At 61.1% G+C, this 16,371-nt stretch overlaps 1 protein-coding gene across 1 annotated transcript in view; it reads right to left on the bottom strand.

Moving 5' to 3' along the window:
* Positions 1-166: 166 nt before the first annotated feature.
* Positions 167-16,371, bottom strand: part of IQANK1 (IQ motif and ankyrin repeat containing 1) — a 20,381-nt gene continuing 4,176 nt past the window's right edge. Inside the window, 14 exon segments of the mRNA XM_058698972.1 lie at positions 167-286; positions 288-370; positions 373-439; positions 442-535; positions 598-732; positions 809-891; positions 893-915; positions 1,013-1,121; positions 1,317-1,409; positions 1,551-1,793; positions 2,281-2,409; positions 2,486-2,677; positions 2,745-2,918; positions 3,048-3,181. Of these exon segments, the coding sequence (XP_058554955.1) occupies positions 215-286; positions 288-370; positions 373-439; positions 442-535; positions 598-732; positions 809-891; positions 893-915; positions 1,013-1,121; positions 1,317-1,409; positions 1,551-1,793; positions 2,281-2,409; positions 2,486-2,677; positions 2,745-2,918; positions 3,048-3,181 (1,631 nt within the window). The 3' untranslated portion in view covers positions 167-214.

The raw sequence follows: 16,371 nt of genomic DNA, 5'->3' as shown, positions 1-16,371 counted from the left end.
GGGGGGGGCGGGGGCGGGGGCGGGGCGGAAACAACCCTGAACCCCCAGGCCCTCCCCCATCCCGTGCACCCGGGAGCAGCGTGCCCTCCATCCGGGGCCCCCACGCACACCCCGCCCCACTCCCCACACCGGGTGGCGTGCACACAGTGGGAGGCGGGTACGGTCCTGGGGGTCACGGCCCCGCATCCCGGGGCCGACTTTATTGGGCCGGGCGCTAGAGGCCCCCGCGGGGCAGCTGCACGCGCACCGGGAGCAGCACCCGCAGCTGCTCCTCCGACGGCCGGCCGCTGAGCCCTGGTGACGAAGAGGAGGCGGAAGTGCCGCAGGCGCGCCTCCTGGAACCCGGCGGGGCCGTACTCGGGGCCGTCGGCGGCCGCACCAGCGACAGGTACCGCTCCCGCTCCAGGAGCCCGCGGCCCAGCAGCTCCGGCCCAGCAGCTCCTGCGCCAGGCCGGGCTGCACCGACTCCAGCTGCTGCCGCACCGCGGGGAACAGGTCCACGTCGCACAGGTCGAACACCAGCGGCTTCCCGTACCTGCGGGGCAGGCGGGTGGGTGAGGGGCCGGCGGAGGGGCCCCTGCCCTCCGCCCACCTTACCTGAGCGCCCCCAGCAGCGCCAGCCGGATCCTCTCGGGCCGCAAGTGGTCCGGGTTCACCGCGTCCACGTAGTTGGTGTCCTGGTAGCGCAGGAAGATGGCCGCCTGGCCCGAAGGGTCGATGACAAGAGGCCACCTGGGAGCGGCCACCGGGTCACCGCCGTCCACCCAAACCCTCCTCCGCTCACCATCACCCAACCCAGGCTACTGACCTGCCATCCGCGCGGATGCAGTCGCCCACATCCTTCATCAGTACGTCGTGCAGCTCAGTGACCTGGCATTTCAGCCCCGGGGCCCGCCGCCGCCTCCTCCTCCTCCCCTGCGGGGTCGCAGGATGGTGGCCGCGAGGCAGGGGGACCCAAAGCCCCCACCCCCCACTCGCCCAGGAGTGGGCCCCGCCCCCCAGCCCCGCCCACCCTCCCGGGTCTGCTCCCGCAGCTCCAGCCTGGCCATGGCCAGCGTCTCCTCCGCCTTCGGGGCCTCCAGACGTAGCCTGTCCACTTGGGCCTCCGCGTCCTTGATGGCCTGGAGGAGGGGCCCCACTCCGCTCAGAGCAAGGCTTTACACCTCCACACAGGGCGTCCCATACACCCAAGGAGGGGATAGCGGGCCCCCTTCCACCCCGGGAGGCTGCTGCTGAAAGGTGACACCCCCGTTGGGGGGTGGGGAGGGAGGAGACCCCTGCCCCAGAGCCCCAGGCCGGAGAGGGAGAAAGCCCACCTGCAGCGTGAGCTCAGTGTGGCCCAGGCGCCTCCCTTCACACTCGTCGTGCTCCGCGATCCTCCGGTTGAGCTCACAGTGGGCCTGCTGCAGCTGGGCCGGAGGGCTCGGGGGAGGCTGGCCGGGAGCCCCGCACACCGGCCCAGCGCCTCCCAGCGCCTCCCTCCGGGGCCAGCAGCCTGCAGGGGGCCTCCCGCCCCGCCCCCGGCTTCCCATCGGCCAGGCTCCCCTCACCTCTCTGTGGCGCCGCCGCCCTTCCTTAGCCAGCTGCTGCGCTCGAGACTTCAGGCTGGTGGGGGAGGGGACAGCCCGCTCAGAGCCGCCCCTTGCCGCCACCGCCACCCCCACCCTCCCCCGGCCGCACCGCTTGGCCTGTGCCTCCTCCTGTCGCTCGGCCTCCATGCTCTGCAGCATGGCCTCAGTGAGGCCTAGGTCCCAGGACCCCAGCACACTAACCACGGCGTCCAGGGAGGCCACCTAGTGACAGACGACACCGGTGAGGAGCTCAGCACGTGTGTCCTGTGTTCCGCCTGGCCCGGGAGGAGGCTCGGTTACTCTCCCGTTTAGAGAAAAGGGTGCGGCTGTCACAGCTCACCCTCCGAGGGCCCCCGAAGCCCTGACCGTCATGGTGCAGCTCCCCCCAAAGACCGGGACCGCCGAGGGTCCTCCGGGCCTCCCTCCCGAGACCAAACAGGTCTCCTTTTCCCACCCCCACCCCCCGTCCCTCCTCCCTCCCCAGGCCCCCTGCAGAAGCAGGCGTCCACTGCCCGGGTCACCCTTGGCACTGAGGGTTCCAGCCCTCGGTTCCCGTTCTTGGCTGTCCGCAGGACACCGCTGGCGCCCCCCTCGTCTCAAGCCTCCCCGGCTCCAGGGGCCACCCCCTCCCCCTCCCCCCCCCCCCCCCCCCCCCCCCCCGCCGACGACCGAGGAGGGCGGTGCGAGGCGGTGCTCCAGCCACGCTCACACACCTGCTCGGGGTGCTGCCGTCTTCTGCGTACACCCGGGGGTCCGCTCCGAGCTCCAGAAGCACCTCCACAGCCTCCAGGTGCCCCCCGAAGGCCGCCCGGTACAGCGGCGTCCGGCCGTAGGCGCCCTGCGCGAGGGGCTCCCGAGCGAGGCCCGGGGGCCGCGGGCGCCCCCCACCCCCCGCCCCGGGCCCCCGCGCCCACCTTGCTGTTGGGGCTGGCGCCCCGCTCGGCCAGCAGCCGGATGGCCGGGGTCTGCCCGCCGGCCGCCGCCTCCGACGGCGGCGTGTTCCCGCCGCGGTCCTCGCTCTCCACCAGGGCCACGCGCCCCCGCCTCCGCAGCGCCAACCCCGCCTCGTCGTGGCCCACGCCCTCGCGAGTCAGCAGCTCGTCCACCTGCGCGCGGGCCCCGGGGGCGCCCCGACCCCGGCCCTCGCCGCGCCCCCCACCTCCCACCTCCCACCTCCCGCAGGACCGCCTTGATCTCGCCCAGGTCTCCGGCGAAGGCCGCCTCCCGCAGCCGCGCCCCGCGCTGTCGATCCTCCTGCCGCCGCCGCCGCCGCCGCCCGGCCGCCTCCTCCGCCTCCCGCCGCCTTCGCGCCGCCTCCTGCTCCTTCCGCACCAGGGCCACGAAGGCCTGCGGGCAGACCCGCACCGGGGAGTCGCGCACCCCGGGTCACGGGCCCGCCCGCGGTCACACCCCGGCTGTGCAGAGTTCCCGCCACTGGGATCGGACCTCCGGGCCCAGCCAGCCCGGCCGCCTCACCTCCCTCTCCAGCCGTTCAACGCGCTGCAGGTAGTTGCGGTGCTCCTGCCGGCGGCGGGCCAGGGCCCCTCGGGCCAGGAGCTGCCGGAACGCGCACTGGATGATCGTGGCCGCTCCATCCTCCGCGGCGGGCCCTGGGGGTGGAGAGAGGGCTCGGGGCTCCTGGCCCCCTCCAAGCCGCGGTCACGCAGCCGCTGGGACCCCAACACCAGGTGTGCCAGACCTCCAGGTTCACCCCACCAAAGGACAGAAATGTTCTAAAATCTGCAAACACAGGGGCACCTGGCCGGCTTGGTTGGTAGAGCAGTGACTCTCCATCTCAAGGTTGTAAGTCCCAGCCACATGTGGGGTGTAGAGGTCACTTCAAAATAAAATCTTTAAGACTGGCAAATGTGGCCGCTCGGGAATAGTCCACCGGCCGAGAGCAAAGGTGGAGGAGGACCCACAGGCAAGAGTAGAGTTAGGCCCCCAACTCCTGACCTGCCCCACCCCAGACACAGCTGGGACCCCCAGAGACCCCCGCTGCGGAAGACCAGCCGGAGAAGCTAGTTGGCACCGGAGGAATGGTGAGAAACATGGCCTCGGGCAGAGAAGCCCCCACGTGCCCCCCACAGGCCCCGCCTGGGCATGCAGGGGCTGGGCACGGCGGGCACAAGCCCACGGGGACTCGGAAGAGGGAGCCCAAGGTGCCTGCGGCCCGAGCTCCAGGCCCCACGCAGCCTCCGTGGGGGGCTATGCACCCCGCAGAGGGCACGGGAACCCGACCCGCACTGGACGAGGGTCCGCGCCCCGTGCCCTGGCCCCCTGCCCACCTGAGATCGGGTGGGTTCACCTCTCTGGGCCTTCGCGTCCCTTTCTGCAAACCGGGGTAACCGTGACGGTGACACCCCACGGGGCCCCTGCGGGCTCCCAAGACTTACTCAGTGCTCGGCACGTGCTCCTGGAGTCGTGCGCCAGAGCGGCAGGGCGGGAGCCACGCCTGAGTGTGGCAGGGCCACCGCAGCGCGACCTCGCAGCGTCGGGCCACGAAGGCCGCTCACCCAAAGCGCCCAGAGCCGCGGAAGAGCCTGAGAGGGACTCGGTGCGACAAGGAGTCGAGGGGCGGGGACAGTGAGCGAGGCCGGGCGGCCAGAAAGCTGGTGCGGCGGAAAGTGGACAAGATAAGCGGAGACGGCGTAGAAAGGGAGGCGAGAACAATGAAACGTGAGAATAATTCGAGACTCTGGAGGTCTCCCTGTTGTGGTCTCCGCGTTCCAGAGATAAAACACCAACAGATCTCCTGACTTGAGTCTTACGGGTGGCGAGAAAAACGTACCGGGAAACGGACCTCTGGCATCAGGCGCGCCGCAACTAGGTCGTTGAACCTTCAAACAACAGCCAGAAAGCTCCTTGAGCCTCCGGATGGAAAGAGAAGCCGACTGGGGCTTCTCCTAAGACACTTCCGGCCACAGGAAAGGTCACGGGTCAGGGACTTGGTGTCCACAGAACTGAAGGGAAAAGAGGAGCTGAAGATCCACAGGGACTCTTCTCCCAGTGGCAGAGCGGGGCGTTCAGACCGACACACAGGAGGACAGCATGACTGCGTCGCAGGTGCGAGTGGAAGGGGGGAGGGGGAGCGGCCGGCCCGGGAAGGGGGCCGCAGACCCAGCAGGGCGTCGGGCAACTCGCGCGGCGCCAGGGGGACAGAACCTGCATGCGATCCGGAGCGCGCCCGTAAGGCTTTGGGCTTAGGCTCAGCTAATGGAAATACAGAAGGCAGTTTGGGAGCCGCACGGGAAGAAAAGGACCCATTGCTTCCCTGAAACGCAAATGTCAGTGAGCGCCCTCATCTCACGGGGCACCACGCTGGGCGGGGGCCCTGAAGGAGCCAGTCTTGGGGACGAGGAACAGAAGCCCCAGCAAATCCATCAGTCCTTGACGGGATCCAGATCTGGAGCCGCCCCCGCCGCCCCCCGCCCCCCATGCCTGCCCCAGAGTGTTTTGGGTGCCACGTACCAAAATCATCAGGCAAATGAAGAAACACCATCTCACTGAAAAAGAAAATGAACAACAGAAAGAAACCCAGATAGAGCAAATAAGGAGTTCTTGGACACGGACCTCATGTCTGAGTGACACATTCTCAGAATTAAAGACAAATTAAAAAGCTTTGGGACACCTGGGTGGCTCAGTCTGTTCAGCGTCCGACTTCGGCTCAGGTCGCGAGCCCTGCGTCCAGCTCTGTGCCGACAGCTCGGAGCCTGGAGCCTGCTCCAGATTCTGTGTCTCCCTCTCTCTGCCCCTCCCCCAGTCTCACTCCCTCTCTCAAAAATAAATAACATTAAAAAACAATTTTTTTAAACATTAAAAAAAAATGGGGGGCACCTGGGTGGCTCAGTCGGTGAAGCGTCCGACTTCTGCTCAGGTCATGATCTCACGGTTCGTGGGTTCCAGCCTCGTGTTGGGCTCTGTGCTGACAGGGCAGAGCCTATTTGGAATTCTCTCTCTTTCCCTCTCTGCGCCTCCCCTGCTCACGCTTTCTCCCTCTCTCTCAAAATAAATAAACTTAATAAAAAAAAATTGGGGCAGAGAACTGGAAACGATAATAATAAAGGACTAAATGGAAATCTGAGAAGGTAAAAATATAAAACCTGAAGTTGAGAGTTCAATGAGCAAGCTCAATGGGATATTAGACACAGCTGAAAACAGAACAAAACTGGAAGCGAGACACATGGAGACACCAGGTTAAGGGTGCAGAGGCCAGAGGAAAGGTCTAGCACACGCGTAACTCAAGTTGCAAGCTTAAGGGACAGGCATGAGGTAGCAACATTCAAAGAAAACTTTTCAAAACTAACAAAAGACGTGGAAAACAAACAGGGGCTCACACCCACAGCACGCCACGGTAAAACTGCTAAAAACTAAAGACGGCAAGAAAAGTCTTCAAATTAAAGGAAAAAAGGTCTATTGCCTTCAAAGGGATAAAAAAAAAAAATTAAGGCAAAATGAACACACCTTTGGACACACAAAAGGGCCTCAGCAGCCGCAGAGCAGCCCAGCAGGGGTGCAGGTGCGGGCAGGGGCAGGGGCCACGGAGAGAACGCACGTGCGGGGCAGATGCTCCCCAGACAGCGCTGCCGTCGCAAACACAGCTGAGCTAGGACACGCACAACACCGGGGCATGTGCCCAGAGGAGGGCAGGGGTAGTTCAAAGTGCCGAGGCCCGCGCCCTGTCAGGACGGGGGACAGTCCCACCGGACTTGAAGACTCCAGGACAGGTGACCGCAGCAGGATCAGTATAGAAACACTGGCAGGCACGCCTGGGGTGGCGCCCAGCAGTTTGGGCCCCGTGTCCGCCCTCCCCTGGAACAGGGGTGCCGTCCGTGTGGTGCAGGCGGTGGGCGTTGCGCCCCGCGGCTACCCCACGCTCTACAGGGCTCCCCCTTGGCAGACGGGGACCGCTGTTGTGGGCCCCGCGAGAAGGCCACGGGGAGGCACACGCACACGCCCGGGCCGCAGGAGTGCAACACGGCACACGCGAGCTGTCTTCCGTTACTGAGTTTGTGGCCATTTGTCAAGGCAGCAACAGAAAACACAAAGTTATGCCCAACTGCGAGTGGTAAGTAAAGTCTAAGGCAACAGGCGTCTCTAGAGCTAAAGAACATTCCAGAAGGGGAGGGAGCAGTCTGCCAGGCAGTATGGCTCTTACAAAGACGTCCACCTCTGCTGACAAGGCCTCAAAATGCACCGAGCAAAACTATGAACAGAAACCGACGAATCTAAAATCGCACTAGGGGGGCGCCTGGGGGCTCAGTCGGTGAAGCGTCCGACTTCGGCTCAGGTCATGATCTCGCGGTTCACGGGTTCGAGCCCCGCGTCGGGCTCTGTGCTGACGGCTCAGTCTGGAACCTCCTTCGGATTCTGTGTCTCCCTCTCTCTGCTCCTCCCCCGCTCACTCTCTGTCTCTCAAAACTGAATGAACGTTAATAAATAAAACCATAACGTGTGTAACGACACAGGAAACGTCTATTTTACGGCTAACACTCTGCCTGGCCGACATGTTGAAAATGCAGGACCCAGTCACCACCGATCCCCGTCACCGCGGGACTCTGTCACCACTGAACCCTGTTGACAGGGAGCACGGGGCAGGCCGGGGCCCAGCACAAGCTAGCACCTTCCCCCCCCCCCCCCCCCCACATCATGGGTTATGTGGGACATTCCTCAGGACAAAGGAGAGGAAAGGAAACCAATGCTTAACCGATAGAGATCACAGTCCTGCAGGGCCTGAGTCTCCAAGTAAATTCCAAGAAAAAGGCAGTCTTCTCAATGGCCTCATCTCCAGAAACTCCCTCCTGCCTCAGGGCTAATGCTTTGCTAGAGGGAAAACCACCTCAGCGTGACACTAGCTGGGCCTCCAGGAATCTCGAATCCTCTTTAGCATGTGGAAATCCCTTCCAGAAACTTCCTCCTCAGGTTATCTCCCCGACCGACCGACCGACCGCACAGTATACGAGCAGTCACTCTGCACGACCCCAGGGCAGCTCTCCCTGCCCTCGGGTCCTGGCCCCGGGCTTTACTAAAATCACCTTCTTGCACCAAAGACGACTTCGAGGGTTCTTTCTCGGCGGTGGGCTCCGGACCCCCCACCGTCACCCCCAAACCTCATCACCTGTCACCACGGTTAAGGTTAAGATCAAATAAGGAAAAATCATGTAGGGATACCCATATATTTAGAAATTCTGAAGTATGTTTTACCATAAGCCGCGTGTCAGAGGAGGAAAACGATAAAGTACGTGGAAGCAAATGTTCACGGCGCGCGTGGGTCCCGCCGCGCGGTCAGAGGGCGCAGAGCGCTATCCGAGGGCGATGCCTCCTCCGTGGGTCGGGCCGCGCGGCAGAGCCCGAGGGGGGAGTAAGCTTTTGCCATTTGAAACCAAGAAACTTGTTCCTGAAGACCCGGCCCATCCTGACCGAGTCAGAAGCAGGTGGCAGACGTTCAGACTGAACCGTGTGGCCTGGGCTTCGGGCCGAGGCGGGGGGCGCGCAGAGGACGCCCTCTGGGACACACGAGGCACCGCGTGAACTTGTGGCGCCAGGAGGCCAGGCGGGAGCACACGTTGGCAGCGCGCCCCTGGCTGCTTTTGACAAAGACGAGCTCAGAGCACAAGGGGCTGTTTTGCAAGTAGAAGGGGAAAGCGGGCAAGTCCCCACTTCGAGGACCAAACACCCGGATGGAAACGGTAACTCTTTCAAATCCCAAATAGCGCGGGGTAACATTGAGGGGACGTTTGAGGGACACGCGCAGTGAGAACTCAGCCCCGCGTCGAGGACAGAGCCGCGGACAGGGCCGGGTCTGGGGAGCCCTCTCCCGTGACTGGGCACGACCCTCCCATCGGCCCCGGTAGACTCCAGGTAGCCACGATTAACCACAGGGATGAAAGACAGTGAGGGGAGGCGAGACAGGGAGACGGACCCCGCCGGCCAGGGCTCCCGGCGCGCGAAGTCGTCCGGAGCCGCACAGGGGGCCGGGGCGGAGTGGGGGGGGGGGGGGGGGGGAGAAAACTGGACATCACGCGTGTCCACGCTGCCTCGTTCCGAACGGCGGGGCGCGTGGGTGATTTGTTGCTTTTTCCTTTGATTTTCTGGCACGGCTTCAAATTTGTATGAGTGCGTGGGGCTTGGGGGTGCTATCTCATAGTCGTGCGCCTGTCCTGCACGGCTGGGACCATCGGCTGTGGAGGTCCCTCCGGCCGGCGCCCCCCGACGGCTGGCGCTTCTGTCTCTATCCTCCCATCGCTAGAAGATCCGATCGGAAGAACACGGACGCTTCAAGAATTACGGGGTCCTCGAGAGAGAGCGACGCGCTATGAACACCCCTAAGTTCCCAGATGGAGGCCTCAGGGGCTGCCCGAGACCTTGTTAAAACGACCTCTTGTATCTCACAGACGCAGGACAGGCAGATAAGCACCAACTCCAGGCTCGGTCGCGTGTGTCGGAAAACCACCACCACCGTCCCCACCTGCTTCGCGGGGTTTTGGCTTTGGTTCTTTGTATTTGTTAGTCGGATACAAAATACTTAGGGCGGGGCCTCACCCGCAGTGAGCATGCGAGAAGTGTGACGATCAGTGTCCTCATCGTCGCTGTTATTGTACGAAAAGCCAAGTGGGAGAGCTGTGAACTTCCTACCAGAAGAGTAAATCAAAGAAAAGATAGCATAATTAAGAGGATGTGTAGATTCACGGCACAGTGGAGGAACTGAGCTCCTCAGTTTTCGTACCGCAGCAGACGGACAGGGTCATGAGTTCGAGCCCCACCCTGGATGTAAAGATTACTTAAATAAGCTTTAAAAAGAAAACATTCGGGGCGCCTGGGCGCCTTGGCGTCCGACTTCGGCTCAGGTCACGATCTCGTGGTTGGTAGGTTCGAGCCCCCGCGTCGGGCCCTGTGCTGACGGCTCAGAGCCTGGGGCCCCCTTTGGATTCTGTGCCTCCCTCTCTCTCCGCCCCTCCCCTGCTCACACTCTATCTCTCTCTCTCAAAAATAAATAAACATTAAAACAATTCTAAACGGTAAAAAATGAAAAAAATAAAAAAAGTTCTTCTGGGTTGTCACTACTGTTACTTTTAACACACAACTGCTCAAAGCGACAAACATATTTCAGAAGTCGGAGGTATGATCACACAACAGAAATACACAAGTGGTGCGAGCAGGCCAATGAGCCCGGCACCTCGCCCGCCCGCCCCTGCCGCAGGCCTTGCAAAAGGAGCCCGATGAAGTAACCAGAGACGCAGGCAGGGACGCCCCCGCGGGGGCCCATCATCCCGGGCCCCCCCACCCCACCCCTGCCTCCACGCGGGTGTAGCGAAGGCGGTCCAGGCTCTGACTTCTGGGGAGGTGACAACTGAAGTGAGTCTCGCCCGCGTCCTGAGTGTGGGGTCTGGGACGGCCACCCTTCCGAAATCTAGGCGGCCCTCGGCAGCCTGCAGGTGCCCCGAGGCCGGGCCTCCGCCGCCCACTCGGGAGGCGGAAGCCCAGCTCTTGGGGGCCCGCCGCTGGGCTCCTGGCCTGCACAGCCGCCCAGGTACCGGCCTCCCACAAGCCCCGGAGCTCGGGCCGTCCCCTCGACAGCCCCTTGCCCGCCCAGGGAAGACGGCCACTTCTGAGGCTTATCTCTGTGAGCTTCCGTGTTCCCTTCCTGATTTTTTAGACTCCCAACAGCTGTTCAACCAACTGTCCTCTTAAAGTCTGTCTTCTGATTTTAGCAAGCTTCTGTTTCCTGGAGGGCATTCTGACAGGGACAGTACCTGGTACCAGAACAGACCCTAAAAGATACAATCACACGATCAGTTTGGTCCCGCTCTCGTCTTTGACCGTGGTACCGAGCTCCTGGCCAGCAGGAAGTGAGATGCCCGTGATCCGTGGCAAGAAGCAGCGTGGCAACGAACCAGACCGGCACCTGTGCTTGAACAGGAGGCCTGGATGCCTTCGGGGGGGGGGGGGGGGGGGGCCCTGAGCCCCTCGCAGTCAACCCGCCTCCAAGCTCCCCAACGGCCCCGTTTGCGAGGGGGACTCGGCCCCGGAGGGAGGGCAGGGGCCAGAATTCGGACCAAGCACCGGGGCCCCAAAACACCACCGTGGCCCTCTAGTGACAGCGGGGGCTTCTCGTGGGCAGGAGATGGTGGAACTGGGGCACAAGAGGGGGCCGAAGGCAGGAGGAGGGAGAAGGGGCTTGCTCTCCCCCTCTGCTGCGCATTCTCACACCGCCCCGGCCACGCAGCCGCTTCCGTGTCAGAGGAGGCCGGTCTTCTGAACCAGGCGGTGGCCTCCGCCGAAGCGGCCGCCCTGAGAGGCGAGGCCCCCGGGACCTCTCACCGCACCGGCCCATAATCAGAGCCAGGGGTCCGAGCAGACGGGCGGGGAAGTGCAAGCCGGCTCCAGGAAGAAATAGCCGGCTTTCAAAAAACTCTTTTTTTGCAGGAAACGGTTGATGTGAGTCTGTAAAGCCTCCGCCTGACTGGGATCCTTGGGCACCCCCTGCGCTAAAACAGTAAGAAGGACACTTGTGGGGTCGCCTGGGCGGCTCGGTCAGTTAAGCCTGCCTGGGATTCTCTCGCTCTCGGCCCCTCCCCCGCTCGTGCTCGGTCTCTCTCTCTCTCAAAATAAATACACTCGAAAAGAAAAAAGAAAAAAGAGGGGTGTCTGGGTGGCTCAGCTGAGCTTCCGACTCTTGACTTCGGCTCGGGTGGTGATCTTGCGGTTCATGGGTTTGGGCCCCGCATCACCCTCTGTGCTGGTGGCTCGAAGCCTGCCTGGGATTCTCTCTCTCTCTCTCTCTCTCTCTCTCTCTCTCTCATTCTCTCTCTCTCTCCCTCCCTCCCTCCCTCCCTCCCCCACTCTCTCACTCAAAAAATAAACAAGCTCATTTGAAAAATTACTTTAAAAAGACAAAAGGAAGAAAGACACTCGTGAGTGACCGCGGAGCTCAGTGGCGACTCTGAGGGGAATGACCCGTTTCGGGAAGAGAAGCGGTTAAGCGGCTGCAGGGTGGCGTCGTGACAGGCAGAGGGCAGAGTGGTGGCCGGGGCGCTCTGACGTGCCATGGGACACGTGGCAGTGCGTGGGGCACCGTTCGATCTGTAAAGTCGGAATAACCCCAGGTCTGCCGAGCAGATATCTGATGTCAGCCGTCACAGTCGCCCTCGGTCCCAGACAAGCGCCAAAGTCAAAGACGGAGTCGCTCTGGGAGGAGGACCCAGCCACAAGCTCTGTCCCCACGCCGAACACTCTCCCAGTCCTTCCTCAGAGGGGTCCGTGGCCCTGTAGCTGAATGAAGCGCACACTGGGCAACGGGGGGAGGGGTGTAGACCTTCAGAGGGCCCCCGGGGGTGGCATCTAGACTGCCACCGCCACCCGCAGCTTTGCAGCAGCGTCAGGGTCCTCTGCTCGCAGAAGGGGCGTCCGCGAGGAAGGCGCCGTGGCTTGAGTCGTCTCCCCCGGGCCCGGCAGGTCTATGGATCCGACCTGTACGTTGGGATAGATCTGTGGCAGGACGCTCACCTCAGCGCCTCGACCAGCGGGGTCATTACGGCAGGAAGAGCCAAGCGGGGCCCCAGGGAACTTCCTCCCGACCAAGATGGTGGACAAGATAGAAACAGTGCTTTCCTGGAGGACTCGTGGAGATCAGCCGCGACACCAAGGACTGGAGGGACCCACATAAATAGTCAACTGATCTTTACAAAGAAGCAAAGGCCGCCTTTCCGACGAACGGGCAGGGACAGCTGGTCACCCACGCGCAAAGGGGGAGAGAACGTAGGCTCACACCCGGACACACTTCACAGAAATTCACTCACAGTGGATCACAGACCGGGGGCGACCGACCGGCTCAGCTGGTGAGGTGTGCGATTCCTGATCTCGGGGTTGTGGGTGCAAGCCCCACACTGGGTGGAGAGATTACTTAAAAAACCAAAATCTTTAAAAAAAAAAAATGGATCACAGCCCTGAACGTAAAATGCAAAACTATAAAGCTCTTAGAAGATGACACAGGAGAAAACCTGGATGGCCGTGGGTATGCTGCCCATCTTTAGATGCAACTTCAAAGGCACCATCCAGAAAGGAAATCATTGATACGCTGGACCTCATTAACTTAAAAAATTCCTGCTCTGTGAAAGACAGTGTCAGAGAGTGAGAAGACAAGCCACAGACGCAGGTCAGGATCTCGCGGTTCTTGAGTTTGAGTCCTGCATCAGGTTTGGCACTGACGGTAAGGAGCCTGTTTGGGACGCTCTCTCTCCCTCCCTTTTTTGCTCTCTCCCTCTTCAAATACATAAATAAACTTAAAAAAAGAAAAAAAAACCCACGTTATCCAGAGTATACAAAGAACTCTTGAAACTCAGCAGTAAGGAAACAAACAACACAATTAAAAAACAGGCCAGAGGCCTTCCAAAAATAAATAAAAAAACGTTGAAAAAAAAAAATTAAAAAAAAAAAAAAAAAAAAGAGGGGCGCCTGGGTGGCGCAGTCGGTTAAGCGGCCGACTTCAGCCAGGTCACGATCTCGCGGTCCATGAGTTCGAGCCCCGCGTCGGGCTCTGTGCTGACAGCTCGGAGCCTGGAGCCTGTTTCCGATTCTGTGTCTCCCTCTCTCTCTGCCCCTCCCCCGTTCATGCTCTGTCTCTCTCTGTCCCAAAAATAAATTAAAAAACGTTGAAAAAAAAAATTAAAAAAAAAAAAAAGGAAACAAACAACACAATTAAAAAACAGGCCAGAGGCCTTAACAGACAAGTCCCCCAAAGAAGATAAACAGATGGCAAACAATCATATAAAAGATGCTCCACATCACATGTTATCTGGGAAATGCAAATTAAGACGAGATCCGCCCGCACACCTACTAGAACGGCCAAAATCCAGAGCACCGAATAACCCGATGTTGGTCAGGATGCGGAGCCACAGGAACGTTGGCTCGTGGCTGGTGGGAAAACGGAATGGGGCAGCCACTTTGGAAGACAGTCTGGAGAGTTCTTATAAAATTAAACATGCTCTGGCCACGTGATCCTGGAGTCACGCTCCTTGCTGTTTACCTAAAGGAGATGAGAACTTGGGTCCACACGACAACCTGCACACGGGTGTTCACAGCGGCTTCATTCAGAGCCCCCAAACCCTGGAACAGCCGAGGTGTCCGTCAGCAGGTGAACGGACAACCTGCGGTCCATCCAGACAACGGGATGTGGGTCGGCACTAAGTAGGAACGGGCTGTCGAGCCGTGAAAAGACCCGGAGGGACCCTAGATGCATATTACGAGGTAAAAGAAGCCAGTCCGAAAAGGCTACGCACGGTAGGATTCCAAGTCTGTGACGTTCTGGAAAAGGCAAAACCGTGGAGACGGTAAAAGACAAGTGGGGGCCAGGGGTCGGGGGGACGGGAGGGACAGAGGGTTCAGGGCAGTGAAGCTACTCCGTGTGACACTCTCAGTATCGGGCACACGGATTACACGTCTGTCCAAACCCGCAGACCGTACGGGCCTAGAGTGAGCCCTGAGGTAAACTGTGGATGCCGGCTGCTGACGAGGCATCACGATCAGGTGCCCGTGTCCGTTCACTGACTGGGACGCAGGTACCACTCTGGCGGGGATGCTGACAGCTGGAGAGATCGCACGCGAGTGGGGGCAGGGGGTATATGTGAAGTCTGTGTACCTTCCCCTCAGTGCCGCTGGGAGCCTGAACGTGCTCTAAAAAATAAAGCCTTAATTTAAACAAGAAGGCAGGAAGGCTCGAGGAGAGCGGGAGTGGGGTCCCCAGAATATCTCCATTGAACTCACCAATCTGGCCTTTGCAGAAAGTGAGTAATGGCGGAAGACGATGGAGCACGAGCACGGTGACCTTGAATGGGTGGCAGGGCCGGTCGGGTCTGCCGTCCGGAAGTGGCGCCTTCGTGGGAGCCGATCCGCCTCCGGCAGACCGTATGTGGCGACTGACTTGGCACATGCTTTCCCCTCAACAGCCATCACCGGGTGGGCCCGGCCAGGGCAGCAGTCTCCCTTCACCGTGTCTTCTCGAGACCCCGGCTACGCTCTGCCTTCTACTCCGCTATGGCTCATAGGGACCGTGGGAGACAGAACGATGCCCCTGCCGAAGATGCCCACGTGCCGGTCCCTGGAGCCTGCGAATGTGCTGTGTTCCATGCAGGAAGGACTTAAGGTTGAAGATGGACTTGAGGCACTAATCAGCTGACCTTCAAATAGGATGATCACCCTGGGTTATGCAGGTGGACGCGATGCAATCACAAGGCTTCTTACAAGTAGCAGAGACAGGGGGCGCCTGGGCGGCTCAGTCCGTTGAGCGTCTGACTCTTGATTTTGACCCAGGTCATGATCTCACGGTTCGTGAGTTCCAGCCCCACGTCGGGCTCTGTGATGACAGTGCGGAGCCTGCTTGGGATTTTCTCTCTGCCCCACCCCTGCTCATGTGCTCTCTCTCAAAATATAGAAGCTTTAAAAAAAAAAAAAAGTGGAAGAAAGAAGAGGCCATAGGGAGCTGTGACCCGAAAGAAGGTCAAACGGATGCCACACTGCTGACCCGGAAGGTGAGGAAGGGCCAGGAGCCGGGAACGTGGGCACCTCCAGGAGGGAGGACACAGATTTCCCTCTGGAGCCCCAGGAAGGATCTCGGTCTTGCCCTGGCCTTTCTGTCACCCGCCGAGGCCCGTGTCGGACTTCTAAGCTACAGTGCTGGCTGTCACAGCAACTGCAGACAGTGGACACGGGAGCCCAGATGCTCCTGGCACCTCCCCGGTCCAGGGAGCTCCAGACAGCGGAGGCAAAACCATGCCGGTGAAGTCTTAAGGGTTCATGAATCCGAGGCGCGTTGGGACATCTCAAGGTAAAAGAGAAATGGCTGTGCCCTGTTCGAGGAAGAGGCAGGCCCGTGAGGACTTGAGAGCAGCACAAACCATACCTGGGAGTACGGCCCACCCCGCTTACTGAGAGACCCAGAAAAGGCTACCGGCTCCAGCAGGGCCCGGAGGTTGTGGCGGAGGCAGGCCCGCCCTGCCGGAGGGTCTGTGGGGAGAAGGATGCCGTCAGCAAGGCCGAGGGACGGCCGCAGACTCTAGAGGAAGGCTCTGCCTTCCGGGACAGAACACCGCTCGTGGTTTGGCCCCTGGGGAGGCGGGGGTCCGGCTGGGGCACCGGAGGATGTGCAAACTGGGCGGTCAATCGCCGCCTGGGGTCCTCACCCGTGGACCCCCGGCACGGGGCACACGCAGCGGCAATCCACTGCGTGACAACAACGAGCCACCGAGGAGGCACAGTACATTCCGTGACCCAGACGGTCCTGCCGTCCTGTCCTCTCTCCAGCAGGATCACAGCCTCGCCACCTGGGAGGACAGGAGGCGGAGCAAAGTCTCGCCTTGAGGCACAGGAGGCTCAGCCCTGTGATCACCGCCTATTACGCTCCTCTGTCAGGGGGACCCTAAAAGACGGCGGTGGAGGGGCTCCCCCAGGGGCACCTGGTCACCCCTCCCTATGGGTGGGAAGAGTGGCCGCGACTGTGCAGAAAATGGGACCCCAGGACACTGGTGAAAGGCTTGGCTGGCTCCTCAGGAACACACACTGAGCAGGACTGGGATGACAGAGACACGCAGGTCTGGAAAGGCACGAGGATAGGCACGCGGCAGGAGCAGGCTGGGGACACCAGACAAGGGTGGCTGGCTCTGCATCTCACTGTGACACGCCCAGACACAGCCCGCCGCGGAGGAGACGACAAACACCCAGGTGGACAGCACAAGGGACCCGTGGGTATCGGCCGGCCTCTCTGCTCGGCCGCCCAGTGCTCACGTGCAGGCCTGCGGTGAGCGGA

The sequence above is a fragment of the Neofelis nebulosa genome, chromosome 14 (genome assembly GCF_028018385.1).
Source record: "Neofelis nebulosa isolate mNeoNeb1 chromosome 14, mNeoNeb1.pri, whole genome shotgun sequence".
Classification (NCBI taxonomy): Eukaryota; Metazoa; Chordata; class Mammalia; order Carnivora; family Felidae; genus Neofelis; species Neofelis nebulosa.
This window is presented reverse-complemented; position numbering and strand designations above follow the sequence as displayed.